Below are 25,119 nucleotides of genomic sequence, written 5' to 3' on the forward strand. Positions count from 1 at the left end.
CACTGTTAGTGCAAGATAGGCTTATTTGAGATTGTGAGTCACGATGCCTATTGTAGATGCAGGTGAATTCAACAACTGCTCTGTTGCATCTAAAGCTGCTTCCTTTCCCTTTGGTATTGGGAATTATGTGCTTTGGCAGTGCTTTGTACACCCGCCAAGGTGCTCAAAACCAGCTGCGTGGGTTGCAGCCCTTTCCTCTGTTTTTAGCTTTGATATGTGAGAGTTACCTGGAGAGGAGAGTAAAAAACATGAAGGGATGGATGATGCTTAGGCACGGTGTCCCACAGCTGTATTTCCTTCTGGGGCAGAGATGTACTGAGGGTGACTATGGGTGTAACAAAGTGATGTGTTTTGTGTTAAAAGCTTCCTTGCATACTGTGACCTCTTGAGGCACCTGTGAAATGGAAACACCTAAGTGAAATCACCTCTGTGCTTGTCAGGTAATTCCACCAATGACCTTCACTCTCTTTCCTGACAGAATGACTTGGATGACCCAGAGAGGGGTATGATTTTTGTCTGCTCTGCTACACATAAGACCAAGTCCATGTTCTTCTTCCTGGCCCAGACAGAGCAGGGAGACATCTTCAAAATTACTCTGGAGACTGATGAAGACATGGTAAGTATCACGTGAATGCAGAAGCATTAATTGAGAGGAGTCCTTAGTCAATTACTTTCTCTAAGGTGATAACCATTTACTGTTGTAAATATTTACTGTTGTAGTTATCAAAAAGCTTTGTAAGGGCACATGTTTTACATGATTTGTAATACAGTTAACCCTGGTTGCAACTGGGGGTATTACTCATAGAGACACACGATGCAGGGTTTGCAAAATCCTTGGAGGATTATGCTGTGAGTATTATGCTCTAGAGTCACTTGAGCATACTACAGATATTCTACAGGTGGTCTTTTCTTTAAGAGATGTGAACAGTGGTCCATGAACATAGTGGAGAGTATTTCAGTAACTAATTCTGTGGGACTTAGTTTCCCTGGATTGCAGTAAGTGCCCTCTGGTCTCTTAATTGAATATTCACATGCTACAATCAATATTTTGATTACATATCAAATATTTTTTGCAAATTGAGGTAACTGGCCTGGTACAGCGGGTCTGTGAGTTGAAATTACAGGCTTGCAGTAGCTTGCTGCTGCCTGTTTTAGTATTCTGCTCTGAAAAGATCTCTGCTGCAGTGTTACTAGTTGGGTTTTTTGAGTAAATGTTGAGTGTTAATTCCTCCTTCATCTAAACACGTCATATTTGGTACAGGGGATGATTGTGTAGCAGGCGCCAAGCCCACCAGGGTTCAAGGAGTGTTTGGACAATGATCTCAGACACATAGTGTGATTTTTGGGGTTGTTCTGTGCAGAGCTGGGAGTTGGATTTGGTAATCCTTGTGGGTCCCTTCCAACTCTGAATACTCTGCAATTCTGTGATGTTCAAGTGGCTGAAGATTCTTCTTGGATGTTTCAGCAACAGTTGTTGTGACCATATCAAATTTAGAAATTTGCTCAGGACAGTTACTTTTCTCATGTTGGAGAATGGCTGGTGCTCCGTGAAGCAAATTTTCTTTCTTAGGCAGCTTTGCTATTTTTACAGCTTTTGTCTTCCAAACTGACTCAGTGTTACAAAAGGCAGAAAGTCTTGGAATAGAACAGGCAGCCTGGCTTGTGTGTTCAAATAATCTGTTGGATTTTGTGATTTATGACCTGGTGCCCCAAACTACTGATATGTTAAGCCTGGCCTGCTCTTGTTTCATTTCTTTGGAGAAGATAGCTAGGCAGGTTTTTTTTAATTAAATCACACACGTGGCGCTCCAGTACTTTACCATCAGAGTCACATCTTCATCTGTTTGCAGGTAACAGAGATTCGACTGAAGTACTTTGACACTGTTCCTGTTGCTGCTGCCATGTGTGTGCTGAAAACAGGCTTTCTCTTTGTGGCATCTGAATTTGGAAACCAGTGAGTAAACCATATTACGTCAGTGTTTTTCCCCTGACGCAGACTGGTTCTGTTCAGGCCTGCAGACTGACCCTTGAACTTACTGTGCGTAGAAAGACAACACCTCTGATTTAATGGGTAAATAGGTGCTTTCTTCAGAGGATTTGAGAAGAATGGTTGGGTTAGATGATGAATGGGGGAATTTTCTTGTTGTTGGAACTCAGATTAGATGATGAAGTGCAGAGAATAAAAGATTACTTGCTGTTGCAATGGTTTTTGGAAGAATTGAGCACCTTCTGTTTGTGTAGGGTTCATCACATATCTAGATGAATTATCTTTTCGATTAGTTTGATAGTTTTGGATGTTTGTGTGTATGGCCCACTCAGAAGTAAGTAGGTTTTCTTATCAATAACTGTGTTCCTTTCCTTAGCAAATGTATACTTGAGAGCTTTCTCTTAATTCATGTTTGGGCTTCTAAACACTCTAAAGGATCATGCACACCTTTGAAGATTAGCTTAACTATGTCTGAGTGGGGGATTCACAGGAACAGAGATTTAAACTTTTTTTTCCTGACTGTATCTACAGTCAGCCACCTGAGGGAGCCCCAGCCAGTTTGCTGGACTGAATCTGAATTGAGGAAGCTCTTGAGGAAGCCATATTCGGGCTTTTATTAAAAACAGGAAGTAACTCGGTCTATCCTTCTGTGGATTTTTTGGTTTTGTTTTTTTTTTTTCTTCTCTGACATTTTACTTGATTGTTGTGTTATTTAGGCTCATAAAATGGAATAGGGAATATGGTTAAAAATAGTGTGGTTAAAAAGGTGAGAGTATTCCAATAAAATAGATAACTGTGGAGTTGAAGTCTTAGCCACTGGCCTTGCTTTTGGCCTCAGCTGTCAGTTGGTGCTTTGGCTTTAACACAAGAATATCTAAAAGGCTCAAGGGTAAACAAAACACTGAACCTCTGGGATACTTTGCCAGTGACAGCTGCAAATATGAAGGGCTGGGAGTTTGTGGGGGGTTTCTTGTTAGTAGTTTTTTTAATCTTTTCAGGCCTCTGATTATTTTTAAATATTTTGTCACCCAGAAGACAATCCTTAAAGCCAAGTATTAATAACTGCATAATGTAGGGTTGGATTTTTTTCTTCCCTACTAGCTGAATTAAGTTAAGCCTTACTTAAAGAAGTTACGTGAGCCTTGCTGTGAACATGCTGACACTCTTCTTTCTGTCTCAAGTTACCTGTACCAGATAGCTCACCTGGGGGATGATGATGAGGAGCCAGAGTTTTCTTCTGCCATGCCTCTTGAGGAAGGAGACACATTCTTTTTTCAGCCACGACCTCTGAAGAACCTGGTGCTGGTGGATGAGTTGGACAGTTTGTCTCCTATTCTGTGTTGTCAGGTATGCTGCCATCAGCAAGTTCCTGTTTACACATGTGTAAGTGGAGTCACCAGCTATGTTATTCCAGGTTTCCAGAAATACTGCTCTAAGTAAAGACTCACAGAAAGGCAAATCTTCAGAGTTCTTGTACAGCTGCCTGAGATTGGTACCTGGCCTGGTAGCTTTTGATTCCTGTGGAGATAAATATGTGTCTAAACACATGGTGTCAGCCAGCAATTCTGTGCTGCTTCTCTGTTGACCATCAGACCAGTTCTTTGCAGTGAGTTTGGGTAAAACTTGACATTCTTTCAAGGCAGCAGCTGCAACATCCTTCACAGCTTTTGGTGTTTGAAAAAAGCATTCTTGAAGCAGTAGTGTGATATATATATATATATATATATATGTATGTATGTATATATATATAGCTTAGTTTTATTTTCTCATTCCATGGATGTTGTTTTGACACACTTTCTCCACACAGATAGCAGATTTGGCCAATGAAGACACACCCCAGTTGTATGTGGCTTGTGGTCGGGGGCCCAGGTCGTCCTTGAGGGTTTTAAGACATGGACTTGAGGTAAGACATCCAGCACTAGCAGCCTGAGAGATGAGGTGATGAGGGAGGAAATCCTGTATTCTGGAGAGCTCCTTTCTCTTGCTTGGAGAAATAGAAGGGTTGTACTGTTTATTCTTACATTCTCAAAGGCTTTTTGTTTACTTGACTTCAACAACCTGCATTTTGTCTCTTCTAAGACTTGAGTGTATTGAGCTGGAACATTCCTGGTGTCTGCCAGCTGCTGCTGATCTCTGCTGGGGGCGGATGACCTTGTTTTAAAGCTGATCATCCAGAGCAATAATGTTGCCATATCATTGCTGAATATATTCTGCCCTGTAGCACATCTGGCATGGGCTGAGAATGTCAGAATTGGGAATTGTTAGCATTCCTGCCCAGTTGTGGGAAAGCTTAAAAACTGGTGGTTTGGTTGCATACTCTAGTAAATCTAAACATCTGTTTGCAAAAGAACCTTCTTCCTGTTTACTCTTAGGTATCCGAAATGGCCGTCTCAGAGCTGCCTGGTAACCCCAATGCTGTATGGACTGTGAGAAGACATGTTGAAGGTATGCAGTATTTTCCTGAAGCACAGGGAGGTCATAATGGTTTTATGTGTGGTTTTTTTGTTGTTTTTTTTTCTGGTTTTCTGTCCAAGGAGATAGGAATGGTGCTGCGTGATGGTTGTGTGCCATCCCCAGAAATTGTGGTTTGAATCAGCAGCCACCTGCTTGTCTTTAGAAGCCACCCACCCTCTGGTCCCCTAGCATTGTCACACTTCCTTTTGACAAAGAAGCAGCTGCCTGCAGCTGCATCTGTCACCCAATATGCTGTGTCAGCTGTACATTTGCAACCTGAAGCTGCTGAACTTCTCATGCTTCCCCACCTCCCATACTTTTTTGCCCATAAGTTCTTGCTCAAAGATCAGCAGGCAACAGCTATTCTTGTTGTTGGAGCATACTCAGTATTCTTCATGTGTGTGTTGACAACTGCAGTAATCAGCTCTGTGTGAGAGAGTGGGATACAAATTATGGAACAAAGATGATAAATCAGCAACAGTGTCTGTATTTTATTACTTCCTTCTGTGTATATCTGTGAAAAAAAGTCTGGGCTAGGACACACTCCCTATTCAAAACCCAGCAGTGTGTAGAATGATGGTGATTCTGGGAAGGTCAAGATACCAGGTTGGTAGAATATACTGGATTAGGGGTTTGGTTGGTTGATCAGGCTTTTTTCTTATATCCTGATCTGAAATAATAACCTTACTAAAGTACAGGAGGAAATGTAGTCCCTTGTCCTGCCTTTCTCTTAAAGGTGAGAACAGAGTTGCACAGAAGCACCTAAAAAGCTTAAAGGGAATCTGTTCTGGGTACTGGCAGTCTCAGAGATTATTTCCAAGGCAGTGCTTTGTATAACTCTCACAAAGATTTCCGTAGGTTTATGCACTGTATCTAGAAAGGCCAGATTGTTGCAGTAGAGGCCTTAGCCTGCTATGGTGACATGATACCTTGTATTTAAGGAGTAGTGTGTCTTCCAGGGAACCAGTAACCCTGTGGGAATTTTCAAACACTGCAGTGGGATTTACCTTGCCTTGCGAGACCTGCCATCAGTTCCTGTGCTCATGTCCTGAGACACATGTACTGCCTAAGCAACATGGGAGGAACTTTGAGCATAAAGTGCCTTCATGTCCCCCAGAAATAAAAAGGTCAAAAGGAAAGTATTTCCACAGTTCATATTAAAAAATACATGGTTCTCTGAAAAGGGGCATTCCAGTTTGTTAGAAACCTTTTCTCCAGCATTCTGGAAAAGAAGCTGGTAAGATTTTCTCCCTCTGAGGACTGGAGGCTTCTGACATCACCTTACAGTTTTAAAATCTTTTCTCTTGGGATTCCAGAAGAAGACTTTGACTTTTCAGGAGGCGAAGGACCATTCATGATCTGCAGGAAGTGGACCAGTCTCATTTGCCTCCTCTTCTTTCCACCTTCCAAATTCTCCAGGTTTCAGCATCATCATCTCCATGATTTCAGAAAGACTGGAATCTGTAGCTGTTAAGCCATGCTACTTACTGAATACAGTTACATGAAACCGATCCCCAAGTTCCAACTCTTGGAATTCAGAAATTATTTTAGTGGGCTTTAATCAGAAAGAATGCAGAACCTTTTCAAACATGTATCTAATCTTGAAACTGCCCTTGAGGACTCAGTTTGCAGCGTGGGGTTTCCCGGCTCTGCCTCAGTGCCATGGTACATGTATGCTGCTGGGCCTCTGTAAGAAACACCCAGGTCTGCAGTCTTCAGAGCAAATACTAACTTTGGCTGGTACGTGGTGATACTCACTACCAATACCAAGCCTTTTTTTTTCTTCCACAGGTTGCTGGTGGTGGAGGTGCTGATCACCACAGGTGTGTACCTACTGCTAGGGGCAACTGTACAGTCCCACAGGTTAACCACAGACAATCCCAACAGCATGGGGCTACATTTATGCTAAGCACTTCAGTAAAAAAATTCTGGAAACTGGTGTGTAGTTGAAGATTTTTGCCTTTGAAGTTCGGTAGCTGAGAAGTAGAAAGCAGATCCCAGTTTATCTTGCAGTCCTTGGGAAGCAAAACAATCAAATGTGTCTCTGTGGGACAGTCAGTTCTTGCTAAAATTGGATGTGTATGTTTTAGGGGTATTTTCAGCTCTCTTGTAGACCAAGGTTAGGCTCCCAGCTGCTTTGTACAGACCTCCAAGAGAAAAAGATCAAGTGTGCTTGGGAGCACGTGTAGATATTGCTGGCATGGGAATGTCCTGTGATGATGGGCTTCATCTGCCCATGAGACAGAAGTGGATGGGATTTGCACCAACCCCTCTCTTGCAGTTGAGTATCTGTGGATGTAGCCATGTGCTGTGTTGACAGATGGGAGCTGGGAGCTAAGAGTCAGCATTCCCTACCTGGCACTCTTGCTGGAGCAGCAATGTGCAGTGAGTCAGCGCTGCAGAGTCGCCACACAGTAGTAAACAGAAGCCCAGGAAAATGTGCTGTCATCCCCTCAGAGTCTGTTAACTGAGAGTGATCCTGAGCTCTGCCACTGCTCACCAGTTTGTTCACAGAACTCCTCTGAGCTAGTGGTGACTGCATTTGTATCAGTGCAGATTCAGATGCTATAGAGTGTGAGAAAACTGTCACAACTGCACTGGCATGTAAGAATGGAATTCTTATGGACTAACTCACACTGAATCCATGACAAATAATGAAAAGCACAGTAGTGTAGAGTTAAAGGACTGAAATGTCATGTTTTCATAACTGGTTATGATGTGTGCATGAAGCTGCAGAAAACTTGTAACGCATGCGTCGGAGAACGAGTCTAGCTGTGGTTCTTCAGAGTCATTAAAACGTCTCTGTTACTGAAAGGAGCTGACTGGAGCAATTAGAAGGGTAATAAGCATCTCTGAAGTCTTGTCTCTGCATACAAAATTATGTCTATCTTTTCAAAACTCTGGGGGAGCCTGATGTTTTCCTTGGGATTGTGTAGAGTTAAATAGGTATCTTTTCATATTAAAATGTATAGATCTTCTCTTTTTCTAACTGAGAACACTTCTTAGTGTGCCTTAGGGATTTAGTCCTCTTAATTTCAACTAGGCTGCTATATTTTCGAAACCAAAATTGTATTGTTTGAGGCTAGATGAATGTCTTATTCACTGACTTAATTCTGGTAAATCAAACCCTTTATTTCAAAAGCTCCAGCAGAGAGTCATTAAGCAACACAGACTTCAAGCAAAAATGCACTTGTCACCATTATTGACACAGACTTAAAGGCGTGCTCTAATATAAATGTAAGCCAATGGAAAGAAAGAGCTTAAAAGTATTAAGAGGTAGGAATGAGTTTTTGTTTAGAGTAGGACTGAGGGAATCTGTTTTGTTTTCAGATGAGAGTTCTTTATCCTATTCCAAATCACATGTTTAGACCTCCAGCTGGGTCACAGTGGTTTATCATAAGAATTGACAACCCCCAGGGAGGAAGGCAGAAGCTCTGAAGTAATTTGGAAAGCAACAGTGGTCTTTGCAATGGAATTCTTAGAACATCCTGTCTATGGGATATTTATGAATCAAATGCTTAGCCTGTGAACTGCTAGAAACTCCACGATCGAGGAATTCTTGTAGACTTCTGGTGTTGAAAAATTTCTGCAAGTTTGTAGGAGAAGCTGCTGTCAGTGTAGAAAATAAGCAATGTGTGTGTCTTGCTGAACTCTTATCATCTGCTGTTAATGTTGGAGGAATTCTCCTGTTGAGCCAAGCATTCAAGTAGTTGGCGATACTGATCGGGTTCTGTGGGCAGATTCAGCTCTTGCTTTCTCATTCCCCCAAATGGACCGGTTCCTGTAGTTTGTTGGTGTAGGGTTTTGGAGCTGTTGGAGGTTATATGCTGTGATCACTTAATAGAGTAGAAACAGAGTTCATGCCACAGACATCTGTTGGAACTGCTTTAGTTACACAGAACTCTTCAGTTTGATCAGAGTTGTGGTCTGTATACCAGATGTTGCAGAGAAGAATGATGGGTTTTTTTAATTTTTCACTTGCATATTTTCAGCTGTATGTAAGAACTTTTTGTTACAAACGTGACACAGCAGGTTTGGCAATGCTTCCTTCTAAACAGGGTGGATAAGAAAAGAATTATTAGTTCTTGAAGCATTTGTTTTGGTTAACCCAGCTCAGGTTCTATAAGCTGCTGCTTTGTATTTTGTAGCATCCTGTTTCAATCCCAGTTAGAGTCCTGTATTTTCCTTTTCTATTAAAGTCATTAGCCACTTCTCCATGTCTCCCACATTTGAAAATTATGAAGAATCTCGTTCCAAGGCAGAAACTGTGACAGCTCTTTTACACCCTCACCTCCACTAGATATGCTGTGGTGCCCAGGTCTGAGGTTTGGGTTGAGTTGGGTTAAAATGAGGAATTTTCTTTTTAAGAAATAGCACTTGCATGACAACAGCAGCAGAAGTGGAGTTGCTTCTCTGAAGCAATCTTATTTCTCTTCCAAGACTCCTGGCTCCATTTCCCAATAGACTTCATTGTTTCTGTTGCTTTTGTTATTCTGTTTTAATGAGATTGTCCTTTTCCCCTTGTAAGACCTATTGCTTTCTGTAGAATGAAAGCAGACAGCAGTAAACTGGGACATTCACTTTACCCAGTCCTACTACCCTCATTTCCCACAAAGTTCCCCTATTTCCAAATGAGCTCTTAAGATTATTTTGATTAGCATAGCTCCTCCGTGTCCAAGCTACAGGAGTCTCCCAAGCTGTCCCCTTTGGGAGAAGCCAGCACTGGAGATAATAGAGCAAACACTGACCTTTACTTCTATTGGGATAAATGACAGTATTGCAACTATCTTAAAAATGTAATTGTTTCTCATTCCAGGAGACTGTCAGAGTGACTGGAAGCCAGTTGAGCTTCTGGGGAAGGATATAGAGCTGGTTTAACCCTGAATTCTGCTTCAATGCACCCAAATTGTTCTCTGCAGCCTTTTGTTGTCTGGCTGCTAGATAGAGATTGTGGTCCTGCAACAACACGGTGCAGCATCCGTGGTGTGGTTTCTGCAGATAGATTCCTTATGTTCAGATTTTTGGAGTATTTAATTTGACTTCATTGGGTGTTAAATCTGGATTCATCCCACTGTGTGAAGTGGGACAGCTGTCTCAAAGGCTTCTAGTACTTGTGCGTTCTTTGAAAAAAATAGACAAGAATCTTGTTTGCCAGAATCCAGAGTATTGTGAATTGACTCTGGATCTGGATCATGGTTTGATCCCTGGCTATGTCTTGAATTGTTTGGCATCCGGCGGTGGCTGGCTTTTGGACAGCGTGTCCTAGAGCGAACTTGTGCAATACTGTCAGCAGCTGTAATTATCACAGGAATTCTACTGAAGAGTAACTGCTAGACATCTGTCAGACTGCTGATTGTGTTGGGAAGCCTTGCATTTATTAAATCAGCACTCTTTTTTTCCCTGTCTCCCTTGACCAGATGAATTTGATGCCTACATTATTGTGTCCTTCGTAAATGCTACGCTGGTACTGTCTATCGGAGAGACTGTAGAAGAAGTGACTGACTCTGGATTCCTGGGTACTACACCCACCTTGTCCTGCTCTCTTCTTGGCGATGATGCTTTGGTACAGGTAATGGAAAGCTGCTTCTGACATCTCTGCTATGTCTGCCACTCTCAGCTTGCTGCACAAATGTGATTTCTACAGTAATGCAACATATGTCTAAAGATGTGGATTGGCCGAGAATGATGCTGATTCAGCCTTTCCCTTTTTATATCTTTCTAAGTGAGACTGGACCAGTTGAAAATGGTCCTAATCTCCTTCAGTAGTTCCTTGCTGTGGTTGAAAGATGTAGTTCTCCCAGCTGGCGAGTATCTTCCTGCTGGTTCAGCCTGCTGCATAGCTGATAGATCATGGCTGCCAGGAGTAGTTCTTGCCTTTGGCTTCTGCTGAGTCAGAACCACCAGTGAAATGGGAATTGTGATGGGATGATAAATACAGAATTGATATGACCTTTCTTTTTGTTCCTTTAGGTTTATCCAGATGGGATCCGGCACATCCGAGCAGATAAGAGAGTAAATGAATGGAAGACACCAGGGAAGAAAACCATTGTAAAATGTGCTGTGAACCAAAGACAAGTAGTGATAGCACTGACTGGAGGAGAACTGGTTTACTTTGAGATGGACCCGGTATGTGTGTTAATGGGAATAAGTTTGGAAGAGTGAGGTATGAGGTATGCCAAGGATTGATCCTTGACCAGACCTGCAGAAAAGGATTCAGTAGTAAAGCACCCTTCTAGAATGGATAGATCAAAGCCCTGCATATCTAGACTGTGTCTACCTGAGATTATTTAATGGCTAATTAAAGTCTCTGAAGCTCATAACTGAGGCTGAAGATTGTGTATTTGTACTCTTGCTCTTCTGGTTCTCCCAACTGTAGCCAAAACAAATTGTTTAGAAATTGTTATATTATGTAACAAATCCAAAGCATTATATTTAAAAACAAAGTATCTAATTAATAAGTGATATGTTTTTCTTTCTCAGTCAGGACAGCTGAATGAGTACACAGAGAGAAAGGAGATGTCGGCCGACGTCGTTTGCATGAGCCTGGCCAATGTTCCCCCTGGGGAGCAGCGTTCCCGGTTCCTTGCTGTTGGACTGGTGGACAACACTGTCAGAATTATTTCACTTGACCCTTCGGTGAGTAGCTGTGCTGTTTTTGCCCTTCCATTGGTTTGAAATGTTCAGAAGGACCCTCCAGACGTGGAGTGTGTCCATCCAGACTGTCTTTCCTTATTTCGGTGGGTGAGCAGGAATGGATAGCTTGCATGTCTTTTCTCTGCTGGTTGGGAGGGAATGTGGCGTTTGATCCTTCTCTGCAACAGATACCCTGGTTTTATTGAGACTCACTTGTGCCTCTGGAGGTTCAGCTGATGAGTCACCAGAGCATTTTCTTCTGTTGTTTTGGGTGGGTTTTTTGTTGGGTTCCCCCCTCTCATCTCCCTGTTTGTACCTGTACTAAAAGCAGAGTCATTCTGCAAGCAAGTTGGCAGCAAACCAAACTTGTCATTCCTCTGCCTACAACGGATGAGGTGTTCAAAGCTGGTTGCAGTAACCTAAATTTTCCTCAGGTCACTCCATGCTAAAGAGCTGCAAACAGTGCTAGAACAGTTTGGAAGGCTCCAGTTTTATCTTCTCTGAAGCCCAGGCTGCTACCACTCCTGCTTGCCAAAATTCATGGAGCCTGCATCTATTGTGACTTTTTTCTGTTTTCTGTGCTGAATACTTCTTTCTGGAGATCTAAATGGGCATCTTCCAAGCTCCTTAGATGGAGCTTGAATCCTGTCTTGCCATGCCAAGCCTTGCTGACTGGAGTGGTCCCTCTCTCCTGTCTTCCCCAGGATTGCTTACAGCCCCTGAGTATGCAGGCGCTGCCCGCACAGCCCGAGTCGCTGTGCATCGTGGAGATGGGTGGCACAGAGAAGCAGGATGAGCTGGGAGAGAGGGGCTCCATTGGCTTTCTGTACCTGAACATTGGGCTGCAGGTGAGGAGTTCCTGACTGGTTCTGACAGGTGTGTCTTGAGGAGCTTTTGCTTGAAAGATGGATTGTTAAAATAGCCCTGTCACCATGCAGTGCAATACAAAGCTTGACTTCCCTCTCTGTTACAATGTGCTTGACAACAGTGACTGGGGAATTCACTGTGTGTTTTAGTAGAGGTGTGAGTTTCCCCATACATTTTTAGACTAAAGACTAGTCAAAAGCAAGCGTATTACCCCGGATTTTATGTAGGACAGACTGTGCTTTCCCCATTCAAGAAAGAAGGCATATTTTAAGAAGTATTTCTGGGTGAAATGTTGAGCAGCTCTTTAAAAGCTGCCTGTAGGGCAGAGTATCAAACAAGTAACTGCCCACAGCGGAGGCTCTGCTCTAATAACTCTGCTATTACACAGCTTTTTGTTACATCCACTACAGACTCTCTGATCTTTGACCAAAAAATGTTGTTTTGACAATTCTGCATGTGGTAAAAATAATCAGCACAGTTTAGGTTCTTCCACATGCCTCAAGTTTGATGTCAGAATGCAAAATCTTTTTAAGGAGCATGAGTTTTTGGGTAAATCCTCTGTACCAAGAGGGATGGGGATCTGGAATCCACCCTCAGGTTTTTATGGCTTATGTGATATACTAAAGTCCTTGGTCTGTTTTTTATTTTGGAGGGGGTCCTTTCTGCCATGTAGGACTGTGGAGGAGCTGTGCTTTCTTTGCTGTTAAAAGTGTGGCCGTCGGGGAGAGTTGTACCGACAGCTAGGAAAACAAAAAGCTAATTCTTCAGAAACTGCCTCTCCCCATTGATTTGAATTATGCGTGTAGGAAGTTACTTCTTACCTTCAATGTGGATCTTTTTGTTTTGCTGATGTCAAGAATGGTGTGCTGCTGCGAACCGTCCTGGACCCTGTCACTGGCGATCTTTCTGACACCAGGACCCGATACCTTGGCTCCCGGCCTGTCAAACTCTTCCGTGTCCGAATGCAAGGCCAAGAGGCGGTAAGGGAGGCGAGCTCTTGCAGGGGTGCAGATCCACTCCCCAGGCACTGCATCCCGGATTTTCTTATGGGTGGGCAGGGTGGGGAAGCATCCCTGCAACACAGCGGGACCCTCTGGGTAAGGGTGGGAAGTAGAATGACTTCATTGTGGAGCTGCCTGGCTTGCAGCTTGTTCTTTCACAAACAGCCTTGTTCTTATTCTCTTTACTACTGTGTACTTCTGCCCTGTCTTTGAACTAGGATTCATCTGACCCATAGGCTGTGTTTATAGTGTGCTTGGAGAGCTCTGAGCAGATTCTTGGGCTTAGAGACACGTCTTACCTCTTAGTGCACAGAGAGATGGAGAGAGCTCTGGGCAGAAAACTTACCCTTGAATGCTTGATGCAGTGAATGGTTGTGTCCTTGCATGTTGGGAATAGCTCAGCCAAGGGCTGGACAGCTGCCATACATGGCTCAAGGAAAATATTTGCAAGATTTGGCATAGAAGGAAAAATGTGTTTCATCAGAAGTGCCACTTCCAGCCCTTCTGATGTGGCACTGGGGAAATCAGCCACCCCCTGCTTGACTCATTTTTGGATGACACCTTCAGAGTTGAGAAATATTGCCGATCAGCGTAGGGGGGCTGGATCTGGGAATTCGAGCTCTGCTGTAGTGTTGAGGTACACTGGGGGAATTGCTTAAACTTGCTCCTGCTGGCTGTAACTTGGGAGATGAGGAGCTTTGCAGCTCTAGCAGAGAATACCTGTAGAGTAACTGAGTGCTTTTTTACTTTGAGATCAGCTGTTGTTACTCAGGCAGAAACTAAGGTTGACCTAAAACTCATTTTGCCAAATGTATAAAGCTGAAGAGTTTGGAAGTCAATCTGCTTCCTTTTTTCCCCATAATTTGATTGAAAATAGGGTAGTGATGACTTTCAGTAAATTTCAGAATGCTACAGCATTTGGATTGTGATGAAGCAGTAAATACTTATTTTAAAAGGCCTGTTCCCATTAGAACAAGCTATTCCAAAAAATGAGATATGACAGTATTGTTGATCCTGGCTTTTACAGGTAATAGTTTTAGTGCACCTCAGTTGGAGTATTTGTCGTCTTGATAGTACTTTAAAGCTCCTCTTCATGCCATATGCAATTTCACAGAAAGCTGAAAGCAAGAAGTGTCTCAGGTGTGCTCTGACCTGCGTGGGGTCCACCTGCAAGAGTTCAGTTGTTGCAGTGGGGAAGAGTTGGGCACTGTACATCCATTTCTGTTGCATAAAGTGAGCTTGCCTCCATTCCAGACCTAATAAATTTGCTGCCTGTCTTTCCCAGGTGCTGGCCATGTCAAGCCGTTCCTGGCTTAGTTATTCCTATCAGTCACGCTTCCACCTGACTCCCCTGTCTTACGAGACACTGGAGTTTGCATCTGGTTTTGCTTCTGAGCAATGCCCTGAGGGCATTGTGGCCATCTCCACAAACACATTGAGGTAAGCACCAGAAGGGAAACACAAATGCTTCCGGGCTGGGATGCCAGGCAGGTGAAGCAGTGGTGAATTCCACCAGACATTCAAAAGGAAAGAGGTAAAGGGACTTGACTTCAAAAAGATTTTTTTGTTATGAATAATGACTTGATAGAAACACTTCGATGGGTTTCAGAAAACAGACTAAGGAAAGTTAGGCTGTCAAAAAAATGGGGTGTACTTCTCAGATTTGTATTTTCTAGCTTTTTAAAATAAGTGTAATTCAAGTTATTCTTCAATTCTGTCATCCCGAGAGAGGGAAGCTTTTAATAAATGTGGACCTGTTATGTATTAGGATCTTGTGGTTTGTGATCTGAATTGGCTGCTTTGCAGGAAATAAACCATGTGATATAAGAAACCAGAGACATGACAGGGATGTTTTTGTTGCCTTTTTTAAAGTTCAGCTGAGATACTAAAAAGATAAATGAAAATAATGGACCACAAATTCAGATGCTGTGCTGTATGCACTTGAACAGGCACCTTTTTCATATCTGTCCTCATTGGAATATTACAGCATTCATTGCTTTTAAAGGAGTCATTCTTTCTGGAAAGACTTGTGGTTTTCAGACACCAAATGCCAGAAGAACTGGCATTTCAGCTGGCAAGTCACAGGAAGAAAGAGCTGGCATTGCGTTTTTCATACTCTTTTTAACTGAAGTGCCTCTGAGGAGCATTTGATTACATGTCGAAGTCAGTGTCACATTTAGATTCAGATGATTTGTTCCCCAAACGTGCACTTTCCTTCTTCCATGTGCCCTTTGTTCCTCTTGGGATAGACTTGCTTCAGCACCAGTCAGAATGCACCCTGGGACAGTGAGAGCCCTCAAAGACCTTGTGCTGCAGCACACACTGTGGGCTCCCATTTTAGGATGTTAGTTTTGCTCTGCTCTCTGGAGCTGTTTGCTAGTTGCTGTTTGGCCTGAAGAAGGTGCTGCTCCTCTCTAGCACTAGCCAGTTTCACAAAGAAAAAGTTCCACTCCAGTTTCGTTGTCTTCGACAGCTGTTTTTGGATCCTTTTCAATGCTTGTCACATCTCTGTCCCCCAGGATTTTGGCACTGGAGAAGCTGGGAGCAGTCTTCAACCAGGTTGCCTTCCCGTTGCAGTACACACCCCGAAAATTTGTCATTCACCCAGAGAGCAACAACCTGATCATCATTGAGACAGACCACAACGCTTACACCGAGGCCACCAAGGCGCAGAGGAAGCAGCAAATGGCTGAGGTAATTGGGGTGGAGGACAGGTACACACATCTGTTCCCCAGAGGGGACTTCTGCAGCTGAAGTACTCCCTGCTCATTAGTTCCCAGCTGCCATTACCTGCAAGGCTTTCTGCCCTGTGTGAATGCAGGGGCTGAAAGGGGAGTGGAAGTCTGCCTCAAAACAGCAATTTCAGCAGAATGCACCACTTCGCAGTATTCTTCCTTTGCCTGTTGTTAGGACATGTTTTAAGAACCACCTGGTGGAGGACAATCTTGCTTGTGTAACACTGTTCTCTGGGGTTTCTGTGGTTGGTTGAGGATGCTTGCATTTCAGTGGGTTGTTTATTTTCTTCTCAGGGTTGTTTCCAGGGTTGTTGATTTGGAGAAATGGCTCCCCAGACAACTGTCGCTTGGGCAGGGCAGAGCTGACACAGCCGTGCTCTGAGCTATAGAGGCACCCTGGGGAATAAGCTCAGGGTGGGTGGACGCTTTGGAAGTTAATGGCTTTTATGTCTTCACAAGCAGTACCTTGCCCCAGAATACCTGGGCTTAGGCAAAACAGGGAGGTTGTATTCTGTGCAGAGGATCAGCATGCTGGGAAAGGAAATCACTGAGCTGTTCTTTTCTCCTGTCCTTTAATGCCATAGGAAATGGTGGAGGCTGCGGGTGAGGATGAGAGGGAGCTGGCTGCAGAGATGGCTGCAGCCTTTCTGAACGAGAATCTTCCTGAGTCCATCTTTGGTGCTCCCAAGGCAGGAAATGGTCAGTGGGCTTCTGTTATCAGAGTGATGAACCCCATCCAGGGAAATACGCTAGATCTGGTCCAGCTGGAGCAGAATGAAGCTGCTTTCAGGTAAGAAGCGTTGCCAGATGCAGCAAGAGTCCCTGCTTGTGATGAGTCTTAGGTGTTTTTTTCCTTTTGCTTATCTGTTACTGAGCTGAAATCCAGATGGAACATGTTATCAAGCGACTGGCTTGAAATTCCGGACGTGATTTGTCTTGCCTTCCCTTCCCTTCCAACCCCAGTCTTGTCCACATGTGGCATTCTGAGCTGGTGGTGCTCCAAATGTGATTGCCCAGTGCCTAAAGAACAACACAGGAGTGTAAATGGCAGATAAGAGAGCTAGGAACAAGAGAATGTGCTGTTATCTCTCATTTCCCCTTCTCATCCAGATAAACTGAGGACAGATTAAGTGGAAAGGAAGGTGTTAGAGGACTGGAGGGGAAAACCAACACAATAACCATGAAGAATAGCAAGTGCCTCAGCAGGTGAAGTAGAGTTAGGTCATGTTAGTCCAAAAGGCTGACCTGTCATTTCCAACCTGCCTGAGCCATTTACTGAGCAGGAAATAACTCTGGAAGATGAGGAAAGTTATTTGTATATATCCCAATGGGATCAGCCTTTGAAAAACAACTTCTAGTAGAGTTTGGCACATCGCTAGGCAGTGTCCAGCCTGTGAAAGTGTAAAGTAACACTTTGGGCATTGTGAAAACGTAAAATGCTTGGGCATATGTGATGGCTGTAACACATAAGGAGAGTGCAGCAGAATGAGCAAATCTGCATTAAACATTTCTACAAGGAGGAAAAACAACCTCTTAAAAGGCGATGTCAGTGTTGAAGGGTTGGACTCTCGACTCTGCTGGGCAGGTGCAGGTTGTGCTGTTGGGGAATCCAGTCGGGGTGTGCAGCATTAGTGTGGTGATGACACTGATGTCCTGGTGTGTCCTGTCCTTCCCAGCGTGGCCGTGTGCCGGTTCTCCAACACTGGTGATGAGTGGTACGTGCTGGTGGGAGTCGCCAAGGACCTGATTCTGAACCCACGCTCAGTTGCTGGAGGGTTTGTCTACACATACAAGCTGGTGAATAGTGGTGAGAAGCTGGAATTTCTGCACAAGGTGAGGGGAGTGATGGGGTTATTTCCAGTCTGAGTGTTGGAGTTGGTCTTACTTGCCTGAGTGCTGCAGTAATATTGCAGTACTTGGTGCATCCTGGGCAAGATTATCGTGCTGGTGTTACACGTTGGAAGCAGCCTTGGAGAAAATAAGCTGCCTCCTACAAAATCATTTGGTCCATCTTTTGCAGAGCTGAGGATTGAACACAGATCTCTCAAGAGTCCCAGTTTTACCCATCTAATTGGGTAAATTGGAAAGGAGCAGTGTTTTTCATCCCCGTGTTAGGGAGGGGAGGGAAATGGCTCTGTTTGCTTTCTGGAATATGAGCTCAGAGAGCTGCTTAAGCACTTGTTTACAGAGCAAATTCATACTTGGGTCACTTGAACCCTGGTGCTAATACTGTCAGTCCTTGGCTGACCATGCGCAGCTGGTGGGAGCTGTCATCTTCCTTGGATGCTGTTTGATTGTGTGTAGAAATGATTAGTGACCAACTTGTTTGATAGGTCTCAGGGGCTTTAGCAAAGGTTTCAGCAGAAAAATTACTGTTCTTCCCACATACTTCTAGCATGGCTGAGATTTGAGCAGATGAACACATGGAAAGGAATGTTGTGGCTTACTCACTTCCTAGAGTCCTGATGCAGTGAGTGGGTTCTGTCCTGGACCGTGGCCTTCTCTGGTGCCACTGAACACCCACTGGGAAGTTAACAGAGCTGAAGTAGTGAAATAAACTTCTTTTAGTCAGTGCAGCCAAGCTAGGAATGCTGTAACTGGAAGCTCTCTACATGTTCCCCTACTCTGCTGTGGCTGGTCGTTTTGGATTGATTAGTGGTGGGAGATTTTTCAGACAGTAATCTATCCGAGTTACTGAAATTGTGAACACACGGTAGTTGTTCATATTTAACAGTTTCTTTGGTGGCAGTGTCAGATGGCTGAATTACATTCATGCCTTTCTTTAGAAACAGTCTGGGTAGATTTAGGCAAAGTCTGAAGTTTTTCTGTTGGATGTAAACCGAAACTAAGAACTGAGGCAACCAGGCCCTTACTTGCTTTTGCTGCCTGCCCAGTATGGGGTTCTTACAGCAGTCCTGTGCTTCACTGAAGGTGCACTGCCAGCAGTGTGTTGTGTGTGAGTACCCAAGGCTCTCTTAGCTCTATGTGTGACATCTGCTACTGTCAAAAGGCCTGCCAAAGGACTGACCTGTTGCCTCGCCTGTAGAAAAATATTATTATTAGCCTTTACATTGAAAGCCTTGATACAGGCCAGTGAACTTCAACCATACCGTTAGCTGAATCTGTTCTGAAGATTTATGTAAGGTTAGCTCTCTTAATGAGGATTTCACAATCTTCCTCTTCCCTCTCTAGACCCCTGTGGAGGAGGTCCCTGCAGCCATTGCTCCATTCCAAGGCCGAGTCTTAATTGGAGTTGGAAAGCTCCTGCGTGTATACGACCTGGGCAAGAAAAAACTTCTTCGGAAATGTGAGAATAAGGTACTGCCTTCTGTTCCTGGCCAGAGCTGTCACTTTGGAATGAGTGATACTTTGCAGCAGGAGTGAAACAAGGGGTTTAGCTGCTACTCCAGCTCAAGTGTGTGTGTTTACTTGGTCATCAGAGCTGTGTTTGCCTTGCTGGGTGCATCTATCCAGAGTAGTACTGGACTAGACTGGGCTGTTGTGCTGCCCCTCTACATCCCATGCACACACCATTTTCTTACCACCATTCTGACAGTGTTGCAAGTTGCTTTTCGTCCCAGCTCAGTGCAGGCTGTCACTGACCATGTGCAGGGGTCTGTACAGACTGTTCCTTTGGCCACCTGATGACAATGTGAGAGGTCTTACCCATATAGAAGATAATTTCTGGGAATGTTTCATTAGTTTAGGTGATCAGCAGCTGGGGGACAGAAGCTGGAGAGTGCATATGACCACCTCGTCACATCCCCAGAATGCTGAAAAGGGGATTTTCTCCTTGAAGTAGATGGTCCTTCTTGCTGAGCATCTCTGCTACTTTAGGAAAAGAAATTGCAGGAGCATGATTTTCTAACTCTTAATTGCTTGCTCCTCCCTCTCTCGTGCAAGCTGCAGAACCTGTGCCAGTAGCTCATTACTGCACAAAAGAACTTCAGCAAGCTAACAGACTGACTGGGAACTTGTAGGGGAACTTTTTTTATTGTGTTGTGTGGTTTTGTGAGGTTTTGGGGTTTTTTCCCTAAAACATGACTCACATGAAAAAGTGAAACTTTCCTTCTTGGACCTTCCATGACTTCCATGTCTCCTCACTATGTGAAGAGACATGGAAGCAATGCCTGCTTGTAGGGATGTCTTGGCATCTCCAATCATGGGCTCACCAGCAGAGCTTGTTCTTGAACAGTGTTCATACAGAGAAGACTGGGAATGCCACATGGTGCATGTTAGGTTGCCCTGTATTGATGGTGTATTTAGAGTGGGACTGTGGTATGGCAGAAATGAGAGATAGTTTTGGAGGAAGGGATGGGGAAGTGGGGAGTGAGCTGTAGTTCACAGGCAGAAATAGTGTTTCAGTTGGAGTATGGTGGAGTTAATGGGTTGTGCTTCCCTGTTTGAAGCACTCAGGTTTTGTCCTTTCTCTCTCAAAAGCACATTGCCAACTACATCTGTGGGATCCAAACCATTGGGCACAGAGTGATTGTTTCAGACGTTCAGGAGAGTTTCATCTGGGTGCGCTACAAAAGGAATGAGAACCAGCTCATTATCTTTGCTGATGACACTTACCCCCGGTGGGTCACTACAGCAACGCTCCTGGATTATGACACTGTGGCTGGAGCCGACAAGTTTGGTAACATCTGTGTGGTGAGTGTGCCTTGCTGAAGTCAGGGCTTTTTGGACATGTTTTCCCTTAAAACATCCGTGATTTATCTTAAAAGAATGAGAATCTGTCCTTAGCTGGAGACAACGCCCTGTACCATTGAGCTGTTTTCATGGGGTGACTCTGTCATCATAGTGGGCTGCAGTTTATCGGTTTATTAAATGAAGCAAATCAGTTAAAGCATCAGCAAGTCATAAACATATTTCTGAGGTATCCAGTAATTTGTTTTTACTGTGAATAAGCCTTGAAAAGAAGTTTGTGACTGTGAAAGGGCCCATGAGAACTTCAGTCTGGGTTATCACTCTTACTTTTTCTGACTAAACATCATCGCTGGCATTTAGCTTTCTCTGTCACTTCCTCTCCACAGTTGGCTTTGTCAGCCAACAGTTCCCCACTTGGCTGGATTTCAGCAAGGGAGGAGGAAAGAATAGATGGTCTTTCTGGCAGAGCTTTGATCTCTTTCTGAAGTGTGCTCGGGTGCTTTGGAGTGCAGAGTTCAGCACGCGTCAGATGCTGCGCCTGCAGGATTTGGCCAACACACAAATCAGTCCTCTTCAGCTTTCCTGACCCACATCCATCAAACTGTTCCCTTAGTGGAAACCACCTTCAGATCAGTTTGACCATACCTCCCAGGGTGATCTGCAAGTGCCAGGCTGGGCAGAGGCTGGTTGTGAGGCCCTGCCCATGTTGAGTGATGGGCTATTGGTCTTGATACCACTGTTGTCATATAACTGTAAAGGCTGTTTTGGAGAGGCACCTGGATTATTCTGCTGTAAGTGTAAAGTGGTTCTTGCAGAGTCCACAAAAGCAGCCTTTCAGACAGCACAAGGGTTCTCCAGAGATAATGTGCTGCTTCTCTGCAGCTGGCTGATTCTTTCTTCCACTTTCAACACAGGTGAGATTGCCTCCCAACACCAATGATGAGGTAGATGAGGATCCCACAGGCAACAAAGCTCTCTGGGACAGGGGCCTGCTTAATGGAGCATCGCAGAAGGTAATACTTCATGGGAAGCACATGGTTATTATAGGAAAAGAATGCACGGCTTTTCTGTGAAGGCCTTTGCAGTGTTGTCCAGGAGATGTATTGGCAGTTCTGCTCCTACACAATCTGCTGTGCTGTGGGTGATCTGTTTTCACTGTTGCTCCAAGCCAAATTTCTGAAATCACAGCTGAAGCCTGTTTGGTGTGTTTGATGGAAGCAGCTCATTTTCTTTTGCTGCTTTCTCTCGTTACTTGCATCCGTTTGTCCAGCTGAGTTTTGCCATCTGGTCACAGGTGGAAGGCACTTCCTTTCTAGAAAGGCATTTCAGAACTAGCAGTTGGCTGAATTTATTCTGCTTTCCTCTCTCAAGCCCTTTGATGCTTTTATATAAGCTAAAGAAAAAGCATGCTTCTGTGCTTGCCTTTCAGGCTGAAGTGATTATGAATTACCACGTGGGAGAGACGGTGCTTTCCTTGCAGAAGACCACACTGATTCCAGGAGGCTCTGAATCTCTTGTTTATACCACGTTATCAGGGGGGATAGGAATCTTGGTCCCTTTTACTTCCCATGAGGTAAGCAAGGCCAGGCATCAGGCTGCAGTCTTGCTGCTTTTTGTGCACCTATCCCCAGCCAGTATATTAATGTGCTGCATTCCCTGAACAGCTCCACAGTGCCTGAAAACCAGAGCTACAGGAGAGCCTGTGGCTCCAGTGCAGAAGGAAAGAGGAGTTTGCTGGCTTCTGCATTGGCTCTATAGAGCTTTCCTTGTTGCACTGCTGTTCTGAATCTGTGCTTTCGAGGAGCTTTGGGTGGTTTAGTGTCTGAGGAGGGAGGAGTCCTTTGGCATATTTTGTGTAGCCTGTAAACTATTGATGTTTCAAGTCCTGAGTATGGTCTTCTGTTCTCCATTTGCTGTGGCCTCTTGAAGCACTGGATGCCAAGACATTCCCTGTTGGAGCTGCAGCTCCATGCTGCTCTGTGCTTCATTTCCTGGGAGGCTGATCCTGACCAGGGTGGCTGCTTAGCTCTGCTGTGGGTGCTTCCCAGGTGGAAGTGGTGAGGGGGGTAGCCATGACCTTGGCTGCCGTGTGCAGGGCTGCTCTGGCAGAGTCTGGTAATGACAGAACCACAGAATGGTTTGGGTTGGAAGGGACATTTAAAGATCATCTCATTCAACCCCAAGTGGCCATGTAATGGCAGTGTTCCAGCCACTGCAGGAGTACCTTCTGATGGGTGTTGTCTTGCCTTGCTAGCAGCACTGATGTGTACCAAACTGTTCTCTTACCAATCCTTAATCTCCCCAGGATCATGACTTCTTCCAGCATGTGGAAATGCACTTACGGTCTGAGCACCCTCCTCTCTGTGGACGAGATCATCTCAGTTTCCGCTCCTACTACTTCCCAGTGAAGGTAGGCCCTGAGCACGTGGGATCACCTGGTCATGGGGGTGCAGCAAGTTTCTCTGGGGTACAGCTTGAGGCTGGCAAAAGCAAGGCAAAGTTATTGCCTTGAACAAGGCAAGGTTGCTGTTCAGTGGGCAAGACTGGGGGGTACTGTTAGTAATGGCTCGTGTAGTGCCTGTGGCAGCTGGCTCTTGAGCAGCACTCTGTAAGGAGAGCAGTACTTAGCACTTAATACATGTCTGGTTTTGGTTTCTTAACTCTTGTAATGAGCCTCCTGAGGGCTGGTCCCAAGACCCAAGCCGAGAGGTGCTGTAGCTGCACTTTTCCATTTCCCCACAGCATCTCCATTTTCCACCAAGAGAAGCAGCATTACGTAGCTGCTGGTGTGGCTGGGTCAAACTGAGTGCTGCCCTGGGTTATGTTTTTTCCACCACCATTGGAAAGGGAAATCTTAAGTTCAGAAACAGCTGTTCCTGCCTATTTCTGCTTTTGAGGAACTGTTAGAAATTGTGAACTGCTAAATGCTATGACCAGAAGGATCCGGTGGTAGTTACTACCAGGGTAATGTGCGTGGAGTCAGTCAGAACACTGTCCCAGCAGACGAAGCTCTCCAGGTGCAGAGAGTGGTGGTGTTCTTGATAAGCTTCAGGGTGATTTGCAGCATACACAGCCTCAAAGACAGCTCCCATGTGTTTGAAGGTGCCTTTGTCATCACTCACAGCCTCCCCCACCCTTCCCAGTGCAGGGCTCAGACCCAAGCGGATCTCTCTTCCTTTCCCTTGTGGGATTCTTCAGCTGCACCCAGGCCTTTTGGGTTTCTGTTTCGTTAATCAAGCTGGCCAGTAATTAATGTGATGCTAACTGCTGCTATTCAGCAGATGAGGTCACCGAGCATGGTCTTGTTTCCAGGACAGGATTAAGAAAGTCCTGGGAACAAACTGTTTGTGGCCATTTTCCCCTGTTTAGGCAGGGTTCAGTGCCTCTGTGTGGTGTTGATTCAGTTCTCTTCTCCTTGCCCCTCCAGAACGTGATTGATGGGGACCTGTGTGAGCAGTTCAACTCCATGGAGCCTAACAAACAGAAGAATGTGGCTGAGGAGCTGGACCGGACCCCACCTGAGGTGTCCAAGAAGCTGGAGGACATCCGCACACGCTACGCGTTCTGAGCGGCAGCTGGCAGGGGCAGAAATGCTCGTGGCTCCTCTGGGTGCTCTTCCAGGCACCGTTGGGAGGAGGAATGTGTGCTTTTTTTCCCCCCTTTTCAAATATTGGTTTGGTCCTCTTGGTTTATTTTCAAAGTAATGTGACTCCAGTAAATACAGTATCAGGTATTAGGTTTCCCAACACATCCTGCTGCCTATGTGAAGGCTCCTGACATTCCAGCTTCTGGCCAGAGCAATTCTCTCTTGGGAAGTGCCCAAGGCAGGATGCCAGCTGACCCTCAGCCCCTTCTCCTTTGTCCTCCCTTTCAGACTGGGGAGTCCCAGGGTGTCTCGCTGAAAGTTCTGTAGGGCAGGTCCAGCTGGTTCCTTGCTGGGTCAAGTGGGGTTTGTGATTTGCCAGCGTTTTAGAAAAGGAAAGGAAGGAGCTGTGGCATGATTCAGGATTACCAGGCTCCTCTTAGTAGCCAGTGGTGAGCTGCTCTGGGCTTATGGTAGTCCAGGGAGCAGCCAATGGGAAGCTGGCTGTGTGGAGGGTGTAACTGTCGCACTTGTCTTGAACGTTTTCTTCTGAATTGCAAGGGGGTTTTTTGGACTTGCCATTTCTGACTGTTTTCCCTGTAAATAGAGTTTTGTACAATGTTGACTCTCTTGGGGGTGGGGAAGAGCGAGGCCCGAGTCTGGGACTTGATTGGTTTCATAATAACTTTGGCAAGAGAGTGTCTCCAAGCTGTGACTGTGAGCAGCACATGAAGAATAAAAGCCTGTTTTTTCACTACCCTGGCGCTGGGGCTCTTCTTCGTGGCAGCTGCTGCTGACCTGGCGGGAGCAGGAGGGGAGGAGGAGGAATACAAAAATGTGCGCACCCTGAGAGCCCCTGTGCTCCTGCAGGCCCCTCGCTGCCCCCCTGCCCTGCCTGGAGCTGGTCCCCTGCTGCTTGATCTGCCCCAGGACACACACAAAGCAGGCTATGGAGAGAGGGAAGTCATTTCTCCAGCCATTCCAGAGCATGGCTGCACTTTAGGGGTCTTGCGTTCTTCGATGTAGCAGCTGCAGCTCTGGGAGGAGCAGCTGGCTGCCAGGAGGGCTGGGGAAAGGTCCCTGTCCCAGAGGCTTGGTAGCTGGCTGCAGAGGCTCCTAGTCAGAGTGCACCCACACAGCAAGTGCTTCCTGGTTCTGCTGGGTTGCTCCCTGCTTACTCCTGCTGGTTGGATCTGTCTGAGAGCTTGT

General features: G+C 45.1%; 1 protein-coding gene across 2 annotated transcripts in view; it reads left to right on the forward strand.

Moving 5' to 3' along the window:
* SF3B3 (splicing factor 3b subunit 3) overlaps window positions 1-24,667 on the forward strand; it is a 29,375-nt gene extending 4,708 nt beyond the window's left edge. For both annotated transcript variants that reach the window (XM_082289771.1, XM_082289772.1), the window contains exons 7-26: window positions 479-616; window positions 1,851-1,954; window positions 3,169-3,334; window positions 3,795-3,890; window positions 4,360-4,432; window positions 9,859-10,010; window positions 10,412-10,567; window positions 10,922-11,077; window positions 11,779-11,922; window positions 12,799-12,921; window positions 14,228-14,382; window positions 15,462-15,636; window positions 16,262-16,467; window positions 17,354-17,510; window positions 18,870-18,995; window positions 20,118-20,330; window positions 21,242-21,340; window positions 21,757-21,900; window positions 22,633-22,737; window positions 23,755-24,667. In XM_082289771.1, coding sequence (XP_082145897.1) covers window positions 479-616; window positions 1,851-1,954; window positions 3,169-3,334; window positions 3,795-3,890; window positions 4,360-4,432; window positions 9,859-10,010; window positions 10,412-10,567; window positions 10,922-11,077; window positions 11,779-11,922; window positions 12,799-12,921; window positions 14,228-14,382; window positions 15,462-15,636; window positions 16,262-16,467; window positions 17,354-17,510; window positions 18,870-18,995; window positions 20,118-20,330; window positions 21,242-21,340; window positions 21,757-21,900; window positions 22,633-22,737; window positions 23,755-23,895 — 2,829 coding nt within the window. In that variant the 3' untranslated portion in view covers window positions 23,896-24,667. The remainder of the gene's footprint in view (window positions 1-478; window positions 617-1,850; window positions 1,955-3,168; window positions 3,335-3,794; window positions 3,891-4,359; window positions 4,433-9,858; window positions 10,011-10,411; window positions 10,568-10,921; window positions 11,078-11,778; window positions 11,923-12,798; window positions 12,922-14,227; window positions 14,383-15,461; window positions 15,637-16,261; window positions 16,468-17,353; window positions 17,511-18,869; window positions 18,996-20,117; window positions 20,331-21,241; window positions 21,341-21,756; window positions 21,901-22,632; window positions 22,738-23,754) is intronic.
* The last annotated feature ends 452 nt before the right edge of the window (window positions 24,668-25,119 follow it).

Source organism: Coloeus monedula (assembly GCF_965178545.1).
Source record: "Coloeus monedula genome assembly, chromosome: 13".
Classification (NCBI taxonomy): domain Eukaryota; kingdom Metazoa; phylum Chordata; class Aves; order Passeriformes; family Corvidae; genus Coloeus; species Coloeus monedula.